General features: G+C 35.1%; 1 protein-coding gene and 1 pseudogene across 3 annotated transcripts in view; both read left to right on the top strand.

Moving 5' to 3' along the window:
* Window positions 1-13,055, top strand: part of LOC110032751 (uridine kinase-like protein 3) — a 124,630-nt gene extending 111,575 nt beyond the window's left edge. For 2 of the 3 annotated variants that reach the window (XM_020736496.1, XM_020736499.1), the window contains 4 exons: window positions 1,315-1,397; window positions 11,813-12,033; window positions 12,118-12,193; window positions 12,786-13,055. In XM_020736496.1, the coding sequence (XP_020592155.1) occupies window positions 1,315-1,397; window positions 11,813-11,983 (254 nt within the window). In that variant the 3' untranslated portion in view covers window positions 11,984-12,033; window positions 12,118-12,193; window positions 12,786-13,055. Of the gene's footprint in view, window positions 1-1,314; window positions 1,398-11,812; window positions 12,034-12,117; window positions 12,194-12,785 lie in introns of those variants that run through there. The other variant, XM_020736498.1, reaches the window with a different exon arrangement.
* A 5,903-nt stretch (window positions 13,056-18,958) lies between these two features.
* Window positions 18,959-19,264, top strand: LOC110032752 (annotated as a pseudogene).
* The last annotated feature ends 241 nt before the right edge of the window (window positions 19,265-19,505 follow it).

Raw genomic sequence — 19,505 nt, 5'->3', positions numbered from 1 at the left:
CACAATTTTCTCTCTGATATTCAATCCAAATAACCTAAATATTGGATCTTTGTTAATGGAGTTTTTTTGGTGGAAGGGATTAACTTCCTGCCCCCAATCCGTGGATCACCATGATGGCTATAAATGACTTTCACAAATTGTCTTTTCTGAAAGTCAATAAGCCTTCATTGTTAATGAAGGATTTTCATCTACATATTCTCTATTATGAGCTCTTGGACACATCGTTGCGTATTTCTCTTTGGTGGCAGGATGGGTCCTCAAGTCAAGGTTTTCAGCTACGGTAAAGGTATAGGTTTTAGGTTGGATGAAAGTTTGAGATTTAGGTGGAGGGTGTAGGGACTATTTCAGTGTAGTTTGAAATGTTACATTTTGTGTAGTTAGGGGTTGGGGCATAAAATTTGAACCTACAAAGAGATATATCGTTAGGTTAAAATTTGGGATTAGAATTTGAGATTTCAAATTACCCCGATCTATGATTCCTACTAGATGTTTAAGAATCAACAAATGTGGTCAGGGTGTTAGGTGACAAGAAAATTTGATAATGAAATAGGATTTGGGGTTGATATAGGGGTTAAAAATGTTGTCCTCCCAAAAAACTGCTGAAGGAAATTTGCTAGAGATGATGTTGGAAACTACTAACGTCAAGGAGGATCAACCATCTATTCCAGCCTGCACATCACTTGCAAAGGAAAGAGAATACAACACCCCCTTCTTAGAACCATTTTCAAATGCATAACATCAAAACTAAAAGTGTTCGGCAAGTTCTGATTTAATATATTTATATTAAAAACAATTAACAATCATAATTCTATTTCAAATAAATCAAATAAGGGGCTTACAAGAGCCAGCCTGCCGATGTGGGCAGGAAAAATCCCATAATGGGATATTCTGAGGTGGAATTCCCACCCATCTGGACTCTAATCCCGGATGGGAATGGTACTCAAGCATCAACCGGTGAATGCATATTTGATGCAATGCTTTGTATGACAAATTTAATGGTTAATTTTAAACAGCTCTACAATTCTATTGATGTTGAAAGTAGTGCTCGGGAGGATTCCGGTACTTAGCAGGAGATTTTTCTCTTATCCTCGTACATTTGGCATACCACCGCTACGACACATTAATAGACAGGAGCATCTATTTTGTTTTCCTTGCTTACAAGATACTTGCACCAAATGGCGTCAAATTGAATTTTGTATTTTAAAAAAAAAAATAATTTAAAAAAAAAAGAATTTGCTGCTGCAATATATGAGTGCTGAGGCTATTTTATCATCATAGTATTGTGGATCTGTTAATTTTACTTCTACCTTACAGGAAATTCAGCAGTTCAAGCTATTTCACTGCTTCTTGAAAAGGGTGTGGATGAGGCAAACATTATTTTCTTGAATCTAATTTCCGTAAGTTGACAGGACATGATGAGACCAATTTTTTGTTTTCGTCTATTTTCAGTTAATTTGGATGATGATTTTAGCTCTGTACATTGTGAAGCATTATTAATTACAAATACAAATTAACAGCTTAAACAGAACTCCATCGTTAATCAGAACTGATGGAGAAGATGATGAATTCACTATCTTGTTTTAATTGATATTTTAACAAATATGATCTTTCAATGCCACATGTTATATTTGGCTGATAAGCTGCTCCCATAGTAATGTTCTAGGTTAACAAGATTAATCCATGACTATTTACTTTTGGATGTCCCCTGCAAATCTTCAGATCCTTCTTCAACTCTTTCCAAGTCCTTTTTTTATTTTATTTTTGGAAATTTTCATGGATATCTTATGTATTTACGTATCTAACATTCAAACTTTCATATTTATATTTATAACATTTTGGTGGCATAAATCGATGCATGAAAAGGTTATTTTACTTTTAAATAGTAAGTAAAAGTGATATTTTCGATGAGTTTCCAAAGATTCTAGTTTTATGTGGGAATATATCAAAGTTTAGGTGTTACATATGTGTTGAATCCAAGATTTTCCTTTAAATTGCACCGAAGGAATAGAGCATAGGACAAAAGAGAGAGGCACATGAGAGTCTAAATGTAGAATATTTATTTCATATAATGATCCCCTTTTTTGTCAATGTTATGAGTAAATAGGCTGAATGTTTTTGCCTTTGCTTTCATTTCAATAACTAATGGTCTGTATTATCTATTTTATGTAGCCTAGTAATATATAATAATTTGTAATAATACATATTCATAATCCAAATATTCAGCTATAAGGAAAAATATGTACAATTAAGTTACAGAATTTAATTCAGCAATTTCAAATAAGGAAACTCTTAATTTTACCCGATTTCAGTTATTCTTGGTTGATATCCCCTCTCAAATTGATGCTGACTGATCAAGAAACATCAATTTGTTAACAAGGAACTGATGATGTTGTCAATAAAGGGTCTTAGTTAATATATCAGCCGTTTGAAGTTTATAAGAGATATGACGAAGAGAAATAACACCATTATCATAAGCTTTTCGAATAGAATGACAGTTTGGTCTAACATATTTCTTGCGCTCATGAAAGACAATATTAGCAGTAATCTGGATAGTACCAACAAACCTCAAAGCCAAATGATCTGAGAACAAGCAGAGGACATAACACGATATTTAGACTCAGTAGAGACTTAGACACGCATTTTTGTTTCTTACTCTTCCAATAAGTTAAAGAGTTGCTGAAAATATACATCAATCAGTAATAGATCGACGTGTATCAAAACAACCAGCCTAATCAGCATCACTATAAGTGATTAAGCGAATAGGAAACTTCGCAGAAAAGAACAAGCCACGTTGAGAAGTACTTTTCAAATACCTAGCAATACGTCGAGCTGTAGCTAAATGAAGATGTCTAGGTGTCTGCATAAATTGACTAACTTGTTGCACGACAAATGAAATATCAGGACTTGTGATGGTTAGATAATTGAGACTCCCAACAAGTTGTCGATACAGAGATGCATCAGATAGAAAGTCACAATCATTCCATTGATATTTAACATTCACTTCCAAAGGAGTTTCAACAGGACGACCCTCTTGGAGCCCAGCCAAAGCAATGCGTTCCTTAATATAGTTATGTTGGGGAAGAAAAATATCAGCGGGAGAAGAATGAACCTTGAGGCCTAAGAAATAAGTTAAAGACCCCAAATCCTTCCTATGAAAAGAACCCTGAAGACGCTTTTGTAACTGAAATATCAATTAAGTATCAGATCCTGTGATGACAATATCATCAAAGACTAATAACAACACAATTATCTTGTCACTCTTGCAAATAAATAATGAAGAATCATACTGATTTTGAATAAAAGAAAAACTAAGAAGAGTATTACGAAATTTTTCAATCCAGTCCGTGAAGCATGTTTCAAACCGTACAAGGACCTTTTGAGCTTACAAATCATGTGAGTGTAGCAAACAAGCCTAGAGGATGAATGTGTCGAGTTGATCGTCGAAAAATTATTGGAGCATTTTCAGAAGCAGGGTTGGGAGGGACTAGAGATGAAGGGGTCAGACGTCGTCTATAGAGAATTTCAGGCTTGAATCGTTTATCAAAAGAGGACTCATCAAAGTGAGGAAGTATAATAGTGTCTGATGTCGAAAGATGATTCTAAACATAGTATTCATGTTCAAAGAAAATCCCGAGAGATACATCATCGATTATTAATCGAATCTTAACACACAAAAACCTTATGATTAGGATTGTAACCCATAAAGGCATCGAACAGATTGTGTTGCGAACTTATGATGTTCATTGGCATGTAAGTGAACAAAACAAAGACATCTGAAAGTATGTATGATAATTAGGATGTTTACAAAAAATTGATAGTAGGGAGAATCAAACTTCAATTGTTGAGATGGTAAATGATTAATCAGATAAACTGCAGTAGATAAAGTTTTTGCCCAAAACTTAGTTGGAACAGAGATTCTAACAACAATGTGCGCATTATATCCAACAGATGATTTTTCTGTTCTGCAACTTCATTCTGCTGAGGTGTATAAGGACATAAATGTTGTGAGATAATACCCTTGCTATGAATAAATGTTTGAAACTCATGAGACATGTATTCACCACCTTTGTCAATCTGTAAGGTTTTAATATAAGTGGAGAACTGAGTGTCAATATATATCATAAAAGTTTGAAACATGGTAAACACTTTTGTTTTATAATGCAAAAAATAGATCCATGTGATTGGTCGTAATCGCTAATAAATATCACACAATATTTATACTGAACATGTGAAATAACCGTTGTAATTCCCCAAATATCACTATGAATAATGTCAAAATATTTATAGCACGACTGTCCAAAATAGGAAAAATCAATGTCTTACTTTTGCCCAATTTACAAGAAGAATAATCCATTAATATGTTTTTATCTGTAGGACCAAAAACACCACTTTACAACAAATGATTCAATACATCATTTTTTGTTTGATCTAATTGTTTATGCCAGATGTTTTCAATGATTGAATAAACTAATGACAAAGTCTGGGGGATGTTAAGTTGTAATGGAAATAACATACCTATTTTAGACCCCTTCTCTATCACCTTCCTCGACATCTGATCCTGCACAATACAATCATCACAAGAAAAGTGTACATCGCAATTATTATCCACCATTTGACCAATAGAAACTAAGGCATGTCGGAAAGATGAGCTAATGTCACCAACTTTCGTAATCAGAATATTATTTCCATCAGCAATCTGAATATATTGGGTATCAATATACGAGCGTTGATTATGTAATATATCAGATGTGTCGGTCATATGATTTCTGGCGTCGGAATCAATAAACCAAGGAGAAAGAACAGAAGTAGTAGTTTTGTCTTTCTCTTGAAGACTAAGAGCAGAAAAGACAGAGAATCATCTGTTGAACCATATCTAATGTGCGAATAGACTGATTATCACCGACAACTGTGGATGTCGAACCAAGATTGTGAGAGTCGGGTACCGCAGTATGAAGGGCTTGTGGTTTGCAGTTTTGAGGTCGTGTAGAGCAGTCCTTAATAATATGTCTGTTTTTCTTGCAATAATTACAGAACTTACTACATTGGCGAGCAATATGACAAAATTCTTTATTGTTGTAACACTGCTTTGTTTCCTTCCCTCGGGTTTGAGCAATATATGCAGCATTAACTTTTTTTGACGATCCACCAGCTGTATCAATAGCAGTTTGTGTCGTCAATTTTTGTTCTTCGCGCAGTAATTCATTAAAACATACATCCAAACAAGGAACCAGATCTCTATTCAACAACCCAACTTGAGCAGTTTCAAATTCAGGTCTGAGCTTCATCAAAAATTGATCGCGGCGACTCACTTCATGAATAGCCTGAAGACTAGCTAAGTTCTCCTTTGACATATTGGCATAGATAATGTCAGAATATTCACTCTATAAATTTAGAAAGTCAAAATAATATTGTTTAATTGATTGGCATAGATAATGTCAGAATATTCACTACATAAATTTAGAAAGTCAAAATAATATTGTTTAATTGAGAGATTACCTTGACTATAATTACTCATATCAAGTTTCAATTGAAAGCGTCTTGCAGTATTATCTTGATTGTTGACGCACTTCAATTATTTTTACATTTTCTTAATCATATAAAATGATTGTAAATTGTCACCATATGAGCCTCAATATCATAAAATTCAAGAAACAATCCGAGCATCTTTTTCCTCCCATTGACCAAGATCTTTCGGCTCTGTAGCTGCTGGAGAAGATCCATCATATGACCCCAAAGCTCCTCTTTCAAAAACATCTTGAACTGAACTTTCTATGCTGCATAATTCTTTTCCGTAATCTGATATTTAAGATTTTAGAAGACATTCTAAATAGAATTGTCACTTACAAGTTGATTGCCAAGAAAGTTGTTGATCGAAATCAACCTATAGTCATAGAATACTAAGAAACCCAAAAAACAAAGTCCAAAGAAAACCAAAATTCGACTTTTTGTTATGTGCATAGGGACAAGTGGCTGTAGCGATGCACAAAGAACAAAGATTGCCTCGGACAAGTGCTCGGGTAAGCCAATAATATTTCGTCTGGACATAATGGAATGCTCGACTCGAATAAGAAAAGCTGAGGGGAGCTCTCGGTCTGAACAACAATATTGAGGAAGACGGGCTTTGGGCAGTAGGTTTGGCCTGAACAGAGAAGAATCGTGCTCTATTTCAGCGGGAGAAGGTTGGTCGGGTTAGGGCAGGAAAGATCGAGTTGTGGTGAGGCCTTGGGTAAAGAATCACACATGGTAGATTCGCGCTTGGACGCGACAAGAAGGAAGATTGGATCACTGATGAGACTCTCGGTGAGTTGCAGTCGAAGAAGTCGAAAATGTCGAAGTTGTAGGAAGCAATCAAAAAATGTCGGCGAAGATGGAATGAGCTCGAGTCGAAAATGAAGATGAACACTTCCCAAAGGCAGCAAAGACGTCGAAAGATTCAGATCGGAATGATTCGCCTTGGCTCTAACATCATGCCAATGTTTTGAGTAAATAGGTTGAATGCATTTTCCTTTGCTTTCATTCCAATAAATAATGGTCTGTACAATATATTTTAGGTAGGCTAATGATATATAATAATTTGTAATAATACATATTTCTAATCTAAATATTCAGTTATAAGCAAAAATATATATAATTAAGTTATACAATTTAATTCAGCGGTTTTAAATAAGGAAACTCTTAATTATGCTCGATTTCATTTACCCTTGATTGATGTTATTTATAAACGGGGTACAACATGGGAAATTACATGCCTAAACCTACATTAATGGAGCGTTACAAGGACATTTTGGGCATTCTACAGGTGTAATCCTACGGCTCGATTGTCCTATGTTTCGGTCAGCTCAGACATAATGGGTCTTGGTTCGATACGACTTGCTCTTCTGATAGTTAAGAATCGAGGTCACTAGTTGGACTTTAATTCTTCTTTAGGTCGGCATAAGGTTGCTCTTTTAGCCTTATTTTGTCAGTCCGTTGCGTCTGGCTTGCAGTCAAATGAGGATCTCTGGGTGAGAACCTATTGTCGATGAGATAAAATTAAGCAATTGGGCAAAGGGTAAATTACTGTAATCTGATTGGTAGTATACTCCTCGACAAGATGGATCCTTTGGGACATTTTGTTAATTGCATTGTGGCCAGTTATCGACCTTGGATGGGGAATCTTAGGGGCGTCTGTTGAGACGGCTGGCAATATTATGTCCTTTTCTCGAATTTGGTCATGACAAGAGTTAGCTTGGCATCTCTTTTTGGCTCAACGGGCTTTGAATCGGGTGACTCTCGCTGGGTCAGCCTTCGCCCTCAGCTAAAGTGGGCTGCACTTGGTCAAGCAGGTTTTTTGGTGTTCCGCGAGTGGACGCTTGGTTTTCTGATGTCCCACTAGTGGATGCTTAGTCTTCTAGCGTTGAACCCTTGTTCTTTCATTGTAAAGCCTTTGGTCTTCCACTCGTGGGCCCTTTGTTTTTTGCTTGTTGGCCCTTGGTCTTTCGCTGTTAAACCTTTGGTCTTCCGCTCGTGGGCCCTTGGTCTTTTGCTTGTTGGCCCCATTATATTGCGTTCCATTATGCCTAATATTCGTTGGATTTCTTCAAGATTCGTGTTATACTTTTTCTGTGTACATATTTAGTTCCCCAATTATCTTGCTTTTCAATAAAAATTAAATACACAAGTTGATTCATTTATTCCTTAATTAAAGCTTTTTAATAATTGCACTCTATTTATTTTCTGGCCTAGAGCCTTTATAAATAGATCGTTATTGACGCTTTTGCCAATCATCTTTGTCTGTGTCTGTGCGGTTGAGTCAGTCGGTACCCACAATTCCATGTGAGTGCTTAGAAACCTTCAGACGAGTTGACATGCTCTAAGATGATAAGAATGGTTTTTGGATTGCTTGAGCTCCAACCCCATTCTGAGGTGAAGAAGACGTCGGAGGGGGAGAAGAGATTTGCCAAAAAGAAGACCCCCGAGGGAAGAGGCCAACAAGAAACAAGAAGGCAAGGTCGCAAAGAAGAAATTGGCCTTGAAGAAGCAGAAGAGAGTTGAAACGGTGGATGAGTTGGGATCATCATACTCTTTAAGGGATTCGGGGGGAGAAGAACCGAGTGGAGGGCTGGAGTGGGTTGATCGATCATGCTGCAAGCGTGTCGACCCAACCTTCCCCAGCGACCCGTGTCGAGCTAGTTGGCCCCTTGCGAAGAAAGTTGTTGAAGCCTCTATGCTTGGACCGGCCGAGGGACCGAGGACCGCGGCAGCCTCACCGCCACCTGGCGAGACCAATTTCTCACTTCAATAGACTTAGATGGATCTACTTCTGGGTACAGCCATACATGATACTCGATTGTCATGGCTTAGTAAAATTTGTTTTCCTTATTTTATGATGTTTGTTTTTGTAGCTATGACGATTGGGGATGAGGGTCAAAGAGAAACTTTGGGGCAGGTTCAGGAGATCTCGATGTAGATTCAGAGTGAGAACATGGTGGACCACTCGGTCGGCTCTTCTGCGACCCAGAGAGAGGGGATTGTTGGGCTAAGGACTTCCCCTAAGTCGCCGGCTCCCTGACTAGAGGAGATGGAAGACTGCTCGGATCGCTAGGATGCCAAGGGGTGAAGAATTAGAGGAGTTGTGGGACAAGGTTTCAACTCTTCGAAGGGAGGTAGCGGACGTTCAATCGGCATTAGCGGATGTTTGGTAAACTTGTTTAATGGTTCGGGTCTAGGCCGAAGCAAGTGGTGTAGATAGGTTTAGGTTTGGGGGCCAAGTGATATATCAAAAGCAACTTCGGCGAGGACTTTCTCATCTCAGTCGAAGCGGCAGAAGAACTGGTTGTAAAATTTTTCTTTTTTGAATAATACTTTAAATTTAATGTTTATTCAAATGAAATTATTTTTTGTATTCTTTAAAACCATGTTGATGTGATGAGATGTGATTAGTCGAAATTGAGGTATGACTTTTGGGACAATCCACCTCACTCTAGCACTTATATTTAAGGGTTGAGGGTTGGATTGTTGGTCGTTGTGCCTCTGATCCTCCTTTCCTCCCGTCTATTGATTTTCTTCCTTTGCATCCCTTGCTTTTGTACTCACCCTAGCTTTCTGGATCGTTCCCGGAGACTGATATACCGTCAATATCTCTCAAGTATGTGCCTTTACTCCAAGTTGCTTGCACTTTCAATGATGACTTCCAACTTCAACTCGTGGGACCAGATGATCGGGCAACTAATAAGTGTGGGAAGGGTCTCATTTTCCAGCAAGATCAATTTTGATGGGGCCTTCGACAGCTGTTTTGCCACGAGTTGTGGTCGATGCTCAACCACTATGGGTGATCTCGTCTCAAAAGAAGCCCAAATCCATAGTGTCTATCATGACGTTCATCGTCTACTGTCGCTGAAGAGAGATTCCATGGTCCGTGGAGATTTTTTCTCACATGTTCTCCTTCCAAGTTGAGCTAGACGGCTGTGTTGTGTTTGGGTGAACCGGAAAGTTCCATCCATTGGGACTTGTGCATAAAATAAAAGATTGGAAGATGTGCTTTTTCCTCCTCCTTGCGATTGGGGAGTTTTGTCTCATCCGACCGGTGCAGTGCAAAAGAAATATGTGCCTCGCCACATTCAAGGCATGGCTGGGGTGTCGAGGGGAGGCAGCTCTTTGTCCACCTATACACTGAGGCAATGTTGTTGAACCAGATCCTGGATCTGGTTAGATTCAGTGTGATGACTATAGCCTTGTGGGCCCAGTCGAATGCTAAGGAGGAGGCGACAGATTGATGAGGCTGGTCGGCTTTCTTGGAAGGAACTGCGAAAGAAAGTTGTCTACCCAGAAGTTGCTAGGGAAGCGAGAGAAGAGGAGACGACCAACCGTGTTGACGTCATGACTACAAGTTCAGACTATATTCTATTTGTTTCTGAGACCACGATTGTATTTCAAAGAGTCTCCACTAAGGAGTTGATTCTCATACAGAGAAAACCTACTCAAATTGGTGCAGTACCTTCGAGAGAACAGTATCAGGAGTCAAAAAGAACTCCTAGTTATCTGGCGACCGATGTTGAGTTGTCGTCGAGAGAAAAGTCAGGCACAAAGCCGGCGACTCCTCGGGCAGCTACAACAAGTTTCATCGCAATGCAAAGATGGGGGAGGCCAGTCGACACTTACTAGTGGCCCAAGCTAGGTCTGAGCCTGTTTATTCTGAAGTGGAAACCCGTCGCAGGAAAGGAATGGCCAATGCAACAGACTTTGACACCTCTCCTCCCCTGCATCCTAGAAAAAGACTAGGGGATTCCGCGCAAATGGAGTCCCAACATGATTAGGGATTGGTATTCAGACTCATCGGGCACTGGTGTCTATGCTTCAACGATCGCTCAAGTTTTCTAGTCTAAAAATTTTGAGGAGCATCTCAGCAAGCACCGCCATCTGTACCTTTGCAATGCCATCGGCCAATAACAATTGCTAGGGCTCGAGGCTACGCATTTCTTGTCCTCCCTCTACCTTGCGCAGAAGGTTGTGCACCCCTACAACTCAAGATACAATGAAGAGATATAATCTTATCACACACAACACAACCTATGTAAGCATTGATTTATTAACGCAAAAATGTTAATCTTCTGATTTATACAATGATATCATGGATTGGACTTGAAAAGATAGCCCCATAGATAGACATGTGTTGAAGAATACAGACACCCAAAAAGATCTGCTAGCTGCAGAAAAGGGCAGGCGGCAAATATTTTTAGATATTAGCAAGCAATTACATCAACAATAAAGGGTCCACTTGCTGGCGATAAAAGTATGTGGAAATTGGGAATTTATTCTTAGGGTTTTTGCCTGAAAGGATCTGACAGCACGGAAGATAAGAAAACACTAATCCCACAGATTCAGCACGCAAATCACGGATTTGAACAAACAAAGAAGGCTTGTTGGCGCCTGCAACTTGGAAAATGTGAAGTTCTTTGGAGTGTTTCTGAAATTTCAAAGTATTGTGAATATAGTTTTTTTCATAGTATTATATAAATTATTAGGATAGCATAGACAGCTTTATGTATATAATACCCTTTGAATGTATGCTAATGAAGCAAGCTTTTACCGTTCTCCAATTTTCTACATAACATCAAAGCACTAGAATAAAGTTTCAATTTTAAACTATGTTTTTTCAACCTTTTTTTCTTGCTTTCTCTTATTTTTCCATGTTTACGAATTTTAATAATATTTGTCAACTAGCTTGAATGGTGAGTATATGGCCAATCCAATCAAAGGAAAACTATGGGTATTACTGTAAAAAATTATATTAAATTATTTCAGAGTGTGAGACCTTCCTACATTGTAAAGGGAATTTTCACGACTTAATTATCCCTCTCTAGATCCTGCTGACCCTAAGTTCACACTTTGGGGAGAAGCAGACTCCATAATCATGTCACATCTCTGGAAATCCATGTTGCTTGATGCTCTGGAATCTGTATGTTCCTTACATTAGCAAATGAGGTTTCGGAAGTCATAAGACAAAAATTCTTAAAAGTCAAGGGTGGTGGCTTCACTTATCTATAAAATCAAGATAAAACTCAACCGTCAAAACAAGGTAACATTTTTGTCAATAAATATTTTAATGCATTGTTTGCGTCGAGGCCTTATCTTCATGGATAATAAATGGGAAAGACAACATTTTCATAATTCCTGTGGGATCAATCTCAATAATGCTGTACTTTAGTTATGGAGTCAATTCACTTTTGTATGAATTCTCTTTTCCTAGCTTCATTATGCTGATTATACTTGTATATTTATGAAGGATTAGCAAATGCTGATTACTGAAACGACTCTATTTCTGCTTATGCAGGCGCCTCAAGGAGTTCATGTTGTGTGTAAAAAGTTCCCCAGAATCAAGATTGTGACATCAGAGATAGAGCAAGGTTTGAATGAGGATTTTCGAGTTATTCCGGGCATGGGTGAGTTTGGAGATAGATATTTTGGAACCGATGATGCTTACTTTGGAAGTGAAGATGAATAGACCATACGGCCCATCCATTAAAATCAAAAAACATCAAACAAACTCTTCAAGTAAGTTTTCTATGGGCTGTGGCATCGTTGTCAAATATGCAGATGGTTAAAACTTGAAACTAAGCACAGTTGTCTGATATTCAGGAATAAATGCATACATGCTGCTTAAGTGGTTGAGATCAACGTTGGCACTTCGTCGCTGTCCAGTGGCATCTACTTGGTAGTTTAAACCTGCCTCACTGTCTAATCGTCTTCTAAAACATTCTTGTGCTGATAAATATATTTTAAGATATCCGAAGTTAAGCTGTATTGACTTATCTTTCACTTTTCCTGTCGTTGTCTATGTGAAAAGTTTCAATCACCTTACTGGGAACATTTCACAAAGTAATCTTCTGCATATCTTACTTTAATTCTATGGCTCTATCATATCTAATATTAAAATTTGTTATTTGTTTTTGGATTGTACCATTTCGTTACTGCTCTTCCTGGAAATCTTGTTCATGGATTTTAATTGCTATATAGTTTGCTTTTCGCACTGATGGTGCTAGAGTATATTGCCCTACTCGTTTTGGCCTGTAGAATAGATATCAGCTTTCAAACTCTATCCCTCTCCATTTTTTTGAGGTTAATAGAATTAGTTTGATCTTTAACATGCCTTTGATGTTATCTAATATCATTTTTATTTTGTTTGCCTGTGCAGATTTTCGCCAAGTTCGAAGTTATCGCAATTAATCATACGCCTTCCATTAAAGGTTGTTTTTTTACTCTCATTTTTATTCAATTTTGCCAAAAAATTTTGTTTGCCTATGCAGATTTTCGCCAAGTTGGAAGTTTTCGTAATTAACCATACGCCCTCCATTAAAGGTTGTTTTTTACTCTCATTTTTATTCAATTTTGCCAAAAAAAAATAAAAAACTACGCTAATCAGTAATCCCTTATATGGGTTGGTCAGCATCACATTTTCGTTTCTTATTGAAAACGAATCAAGCATCTATAGACAATTTCATTTTATTCATTGAGCGTGTTAAAAGATGTGACATATGCAGTCATTGTGTGATTTTTTGTCTCATACATTTATTTTTCGTCCGTTACCGTTCCTTAAAAATAGTTTTTTTTTTTCAAATATGTAATTTTAGCCACATGTTGCAAATTTTAAGATTTTTTTCTTCCGAAGGGCTACCTTTCAACCATAAAAATTCATTTAAAAAATGAGACTTATATCATGCAAGTTGTTTCGGCCAGAGTTGAACAAAATTAACCGGAGCTAATCACTGTAGCAAGAAAAATATTTATGTGTGGAGTAAGCACGCAGAACTGCATGCATATTGATGTTATTTGGAAGATGTTAAAGGGTTGTCAGTGTTATTAGGGTTAACACCTCAAATAACCTGACATAACTTCCGAATAACAGTAAAACATATGAGCGCAAAATCACGGAATGTATTGGTAGGTTATTTGGGGAGGTTATTGAGATGTTATATTCCAATAACCTCCAATATCTGAGTTATTGGAAGGTTATTTCGAGGAGTACGCATGCAAAACTGTGTGCGTATTTTGTACGTAAATAGTGCTCAACAAGTAGAGTGATTGTTACCATTATTGGCCATGGTCATTGAATTGATGCCCAACATGCTTTTGGCATGAGCAAACATGGTGGCTTCATTACCATTACAATGCCTAGGGTCAACTTCTTCCACTCGTGCAATGATTAGTTCTAGGTGAGGTGATCATCATCCTCTCTATTTATACTTGGGTATCTTTTGTTAAACTTTAAGGTAGAATTGATGCGTTTTCATTTTATTGATGGATCGTGTATGTGGAAACAAAGAGAAATTAAGATGATTGACATCAGCCTTGTATGTTGACTATAAGACTAGCTCTTGTTAGGGGTTTGCTATTGATTCATTTGGATGATTTGATTCACAAATTAACCACATGAGAAGAAACAAAATAAATAAATAAATAATGAATCGCTAGGTTTTTGCTACAACCTGATTCAACTTGATTAGATATAAAATATGGTTTACTTCATGTGGTTTGAAGCAAATTGAAATTTAGTGTTTGGCTTAAAATAATTAATACTTAAATTCCAAAATGATTTTTTTTTTTTAATTTTTCCTTTCTTTACTATCTTCTAAAATTTAAAAATTCAAACTAATTTAGAATACATACAAATTACTCTATTTATTTTCTTTCAAATAAATTAAAATTTTTAATTATAATATATTTAATCTTTTGCTTAAATGAATATTAAAATTGATCCAAAAAATTGAATTTTAAATATTCAATATTTTGAAACAAAAAATTGAATACTTCCTTTAAAATTGATTTGGCTCGGTTTGATTTAATTTTTTGGTTTTGATCAGATAATTGACCACCTTTGTTCTTGTTTTAAAAAAAAATTTAGTTTAACTTGACAGGGAAAATTAACTTCCCATAAAACAATGTACATGCACCTGTGATTTTGAAAGAGATTGGTGGAACTAAACTTCGGAGGAGCCTCAGATTTGCCATCTATTAGTTTATTTATTTGACGTGCTTTTTATTTTTCAAGGATTTGGCTTTCTGTTAGAGTCTTCACATCCTTAAAAATTGCAATTTCCAATTTTTTTTTTTCTACAAAGAACTGGTCAAAATCAAAAGCTGAGTTGTTGAATTGTTGGAAATGGATTTGCTTTTGAAGACTATTGATTTCAATGAAGATGAATTTTTGGCTTTTTTTTTCTTCTGATTGCTAGATGTAAGAGATTCAGATTTAAATTGGAGAAACTGAATAAAATATCAATTTTCAAATTTTTAATTAGAAATTATATTATTAGTATTATATCGATTAAATTAATTTAATTTTAATATTTATTATAAAGTCTGATTCTATCCTAGTAGAATCATTAAACTTTGAAGGTTATTTTTATGTTTCCATATCCTGCCTGATTTTTACAAATTTCCTAATCATTCATAAATTAGCTTTTTTTAATATATTTGGATTTGATAAGAAGTCTCTCTTAACAAATTGATTATTTTATTAAGATGATATTTTAATTGTTAATATTTTTTCATCCTTTATTATTTGATTAAATAAAGAAATTGATGCAAAACATAGGTCTTAGTAATTGAATATTTTGAGTTCATTAAACTTTGTATTCATTAAAATATTGAGATAATAATATCAATAATTGAAGAGTTCAACTTGAGCTGTGATGGATAGTTCAATATGACGTATTCAAAAATTTATAAATAGGCTTTATTTTTACACATTTATTGAGAAAATTTTTAGTGAAGAGAATTCCTGGAGTTGGAGAATTTTAGAGCTCTGTAGGCTAACACTTAATTTTGGTTTTTAATCAATACTTATTCTCAATGTCACAGTTGGATCATCCTGGTCGTCAATTAATACAGATACTCGTTATTAACATTATTAGACATTTACCATGACTTCAAATTATCAAGGTGGGAATAGAAGGTCGGATGACAGTTTTAAATTTTTAATCTCTATCATCTAATAATATAAATAATCATCCAATAAAAACAAAAGAGCTACTATGAAAATAAAATTAAAATCATTTTAAAAGTAAGACAAATATAAATATAAATGTTGTTCGCTTGTTTGTCAGCATTTTTGATATATAATAATGTAGTTTCATGTCTCAGTACCTAACATATTTATCATATTCCATGAGCATTTGCTTTGCAGGAGACACCCTTAATAGCAAATCTCAAAATGAAACATAGTTTAAAAAAATTATTCAGTCTCCTACCTATCATTTGTGGCTTTACATCATGCTCATTTTTTCTTATTGATACTTTGTGATTGGCACTGCCTGATTGGTGATTGGAGTTTTAAACCATATGTCACTTATAACCGAGACATACTAACAATGAAAACACACATTGTGTATAGTACTATTAGGAGTGATTAAACATGTGGCCTCATCATGTTGGGTAAAAACATATGACATGTGAACCTATATTGTCATTGACATCTATATCATATCATGACCTTATGAGTCTACGAATAATCTAGAATCTATGTTAGGATAGGCGATCTAGAGGCATTACTTTTAGGCTAACTCCATTTAATCATATTAAAGGTATCTTCCTTTCTCTTCCCCATCATGGTTTGACTAACCTTTCCTCTTTTACATGTGATTAGGTGGTTATCTAGTATTCATAACATAGACCAGATATAAATTTTGGCTAATATCTTTTTTAACAGATCAAGATGATCTTTCGCTTTTCTTGTTGCACATGATTAAGTTGGAAGTCTCATTTTTTGGTTACAAATGCTTGATCTCAATCATCAAGCTTTAAGTCTCATATGTTTCATCTTTGTGAATCTCTAATGTCATACTGAGAAGATTCTTTGGCTTTTTTTTTGTCACACGTAAATATCTTATATCATTCCCACTTTAGAGAAGATATTTAAGCTTGCCTACTCCCATAATTAATATTAAGTTTCAAGTACATCCTTCTATATGTTTCTTATGTTTTTTATAATCGTAAAGAGATTTGTTAAGCATCTTAATCTTATGTGATCAAGCTATAAGTCTCATCTTCATATATATATATATATATATATATATATATATATATATTTATATATTCATAGAGAGGAGATATTTAAGCTTCTTAATCATATGTGATCAAGCTATAAGTTTCATCCCACACATTTTTATATCTTCTTTACTCTATATAAGAGAGTTTCTTTATCACATCTCATCAAGCTAAAAATTCTATATTTATGTCTATATAGCCTGTTGACCATAGAGAGGAGATATTTAAGCTTCTTAATCATATGTGATCAAGCTATAAGTTTCATCCCACACATTTTTATATCTTCTTTACTCTATAGAAGAGATATGTTGAGCTTCTTAATCCCATAAGATTCCCATAAGATCATAAGTTCTATTTGTCGACTCTATGAACCCATTATTAGCTTGAGCTTATTTTGATGATAAAAAATATTTTTTTGAGGTTTAATTGACAGCATGAGCTATAATAGATCATCCAATAACATTGATCAAAATAGATGATCAAAAACTTTGTATAAAATATTTTTTAAATTTTACAAAGCTTTAGAATTAATAGATTTATCATTTAATCTTTCAACCTTAAGCTCAAGCTTTAGAAGTGACACTTATAAATCTAAATAAAAATAGGAGCTATTTTGTAATATTTTTTCTATCATAAATTTAAGAAATTTTACATTAAGATTTATAAGAATAATATAAAAGTTAACCATATTATTTAAAAATAATAAGTTATATAATTGATTTTTTTAATATATTTAAAATTTTTACTTTGACATGATATTTTATGAGAACATACTGACATTTTGTTAAGTGTTTAAAAACATCATTAAGTATATTATGTGTAAAATTTGGTTTTTAGTTGATATTCTTAATGTGTTTTAAAGAGATTGTTGTAGTACATAAGTAATTTGAAAAAATGTCCAAATCATATGTGGTGCCTCGACGCAAGAGCTACAACACGATAGCCCTATGAATTGAGTCCTTAGGCACTAGATGCTACAAAAAGAGGCCAAAAAACTGAGAGCTTGGAGCCTCAATGTCATTGTTCAACACCTAAGTGTTGGCATTTTAGCGCCTCATCACCATGATTGTAGCAACCTTATGCCAAATCCTACAGAATATTGATACAACAAACCTGAGAGATTGGCACTTCGACTCCAGAAGTTATCACCCTAATGTCCATTTTGGCACCATGATGCTACCACACGACCAGAGGTGGTTTGCCTCTTACTTTGACAATTTTGATAAAAATTTGAATAGAAATTCTATAAAAGGGATGTTTAAAGGGGTTGAGGGAGGATTTCTCATTGTGTGGGGGTTGTGGTGAGAGTGTCAAGTGTAAGTGTGTGTTATAAGAGCAAATTAGTGAGGAATTCTATGACTGAGAAGAGGATTAAGGACTGCATTGTCGATGGAGAGAATCAAAAGAGCGAGAAGAACATTTAGGAATCTCATTTTTGGTGTTTTCTTTTCTTCTTTTCTTGTATTTTGTTTTTAATATTTGTAAATGCTTGTTCATGTTATTAAAAATGGTTTGTAGTTAAGTTCATCTCTCTTGAATTAGTGTTGGATTTATTTTTTTTATGTTGATCCAAGTTACGTTCTAATCTTCATGGTGTTATTTTGATGTGTTAACTTTTCACGTTTCATTTACTTTCGATTTGGTCAGTTAGTTGTTGAATTTTATCATGATCAAGCTGATTGATATATAAAATTGACTTTTAAGTCTCACTAATATCTTAATTTAAATAATAGCCTTATTTATCTCTAATTTCCTTATACTAGACATCACGGTTTTAAAGCATGGTTGGGTTGGCTATCTACCCTTTCAATGCATTGTTATGAGTTTAAAAGTGTTAGCCTTGATTTCTATTATTATGGGATTGAAACCTATAAGTCTTACTAAATCTTCTAAAACTAGGTTTGAGTGTTTATTTCTATATTATTTTTAATCTTAGTTTAAGTTGCAAAGCACACCATTTATCTTTTCTACGGGATAAGTCCCACCTTCTGAAGTTTTTCATGATTATCTTTTAATAGAATATATGTTCTATATTTCTATGTAAATGAATACAATTAAAGTCAAATATTGGTTTGCAAGATATAAATAATAACATGGGATAGTTAGCGTATTATTGAGCTTCTCATTTTCCAAACAGTTTTTTCCTATGACTTTTGAAAAGAATATTCTGATTTGAGCTTTACTAATTTAATTTCAAAATAATAATATTGAACTTAAATATTGAAATATATAAAGACACAAGCCACTACTTTAAATAGGAGTATTCTTAGGAAGTCATCACTCCTATAATGAATTAACTATGAATGCTTAACCATGTATGAAACTTGTAATCAATACCCAAAAGAGAAACAGAGAGAAGAGAGAGAGAGAGAGAGAGAGAGAGAGAGAGAGAGAGAGAGAGAGAGAGAGAGAGAGAGAGAGAGAGATTTAGAGAGAGATCTCGGGTAGAGGAAAGGGGCTCGGTAAGGGAGGAGCCAATCGGGACTGGAAGGTTCTGCGTGACAATATTTACGGAATCACAAAACTGGAAATTAGTTGCATAGCTTGTCATGGTGGTCTGAAGCGTACCAATGGTCTCATCTATGAAGAAACTTGTGGAGTCCTCAAGTTCTTTCTCGAAAATGTCATACGCAATGCGTTCACCTACATGGAGCACGATCGTCAGAAGACCGTAGCCGCCATGGATGTCATTTATGCACTCAAGCGTCAGGGTCGTACTCTCTAAGGCATTGGTGGTTAGGATTCTTGTTTTCAAAGATCTGATTAGCTTTTCCCCATTTCATGTAATGGATATCCTCTTTTGTTAATTTTTTTTGTCTCTTATGTTTTTATTCTATCAAATGGACTTCTGAGCAAGAACACTTTCCCTTCAAAAAAATGTATGAAACTTGTATTCAAAAATAAAATAAACCCTACCTTATCCAAATTAAGTAGGAAAAAAATCTCTGATTTATGTAGACTTATAAAATTAAAATTTTATA

This window comes from Phalaenopsis equestris, unplaced genomic scaffold (assembly GCF_001263595.1).
Source record: "Phalaenopsis equestris unplaced genomic scaffold, ASM126359v1 Scaffold001019, whole genome shotgun sequence".
NCBI classification, from domain to species: Eukaryota; Viridiplantae; Streptophyta; class Magnoliopsida; order Asparagales; family Orchidaceae; genus Phalaenopsis; species Phalaenopsis equestris.
This window is presented reverse-complemented; position numbering and strand designations above follow the sequence as displayed.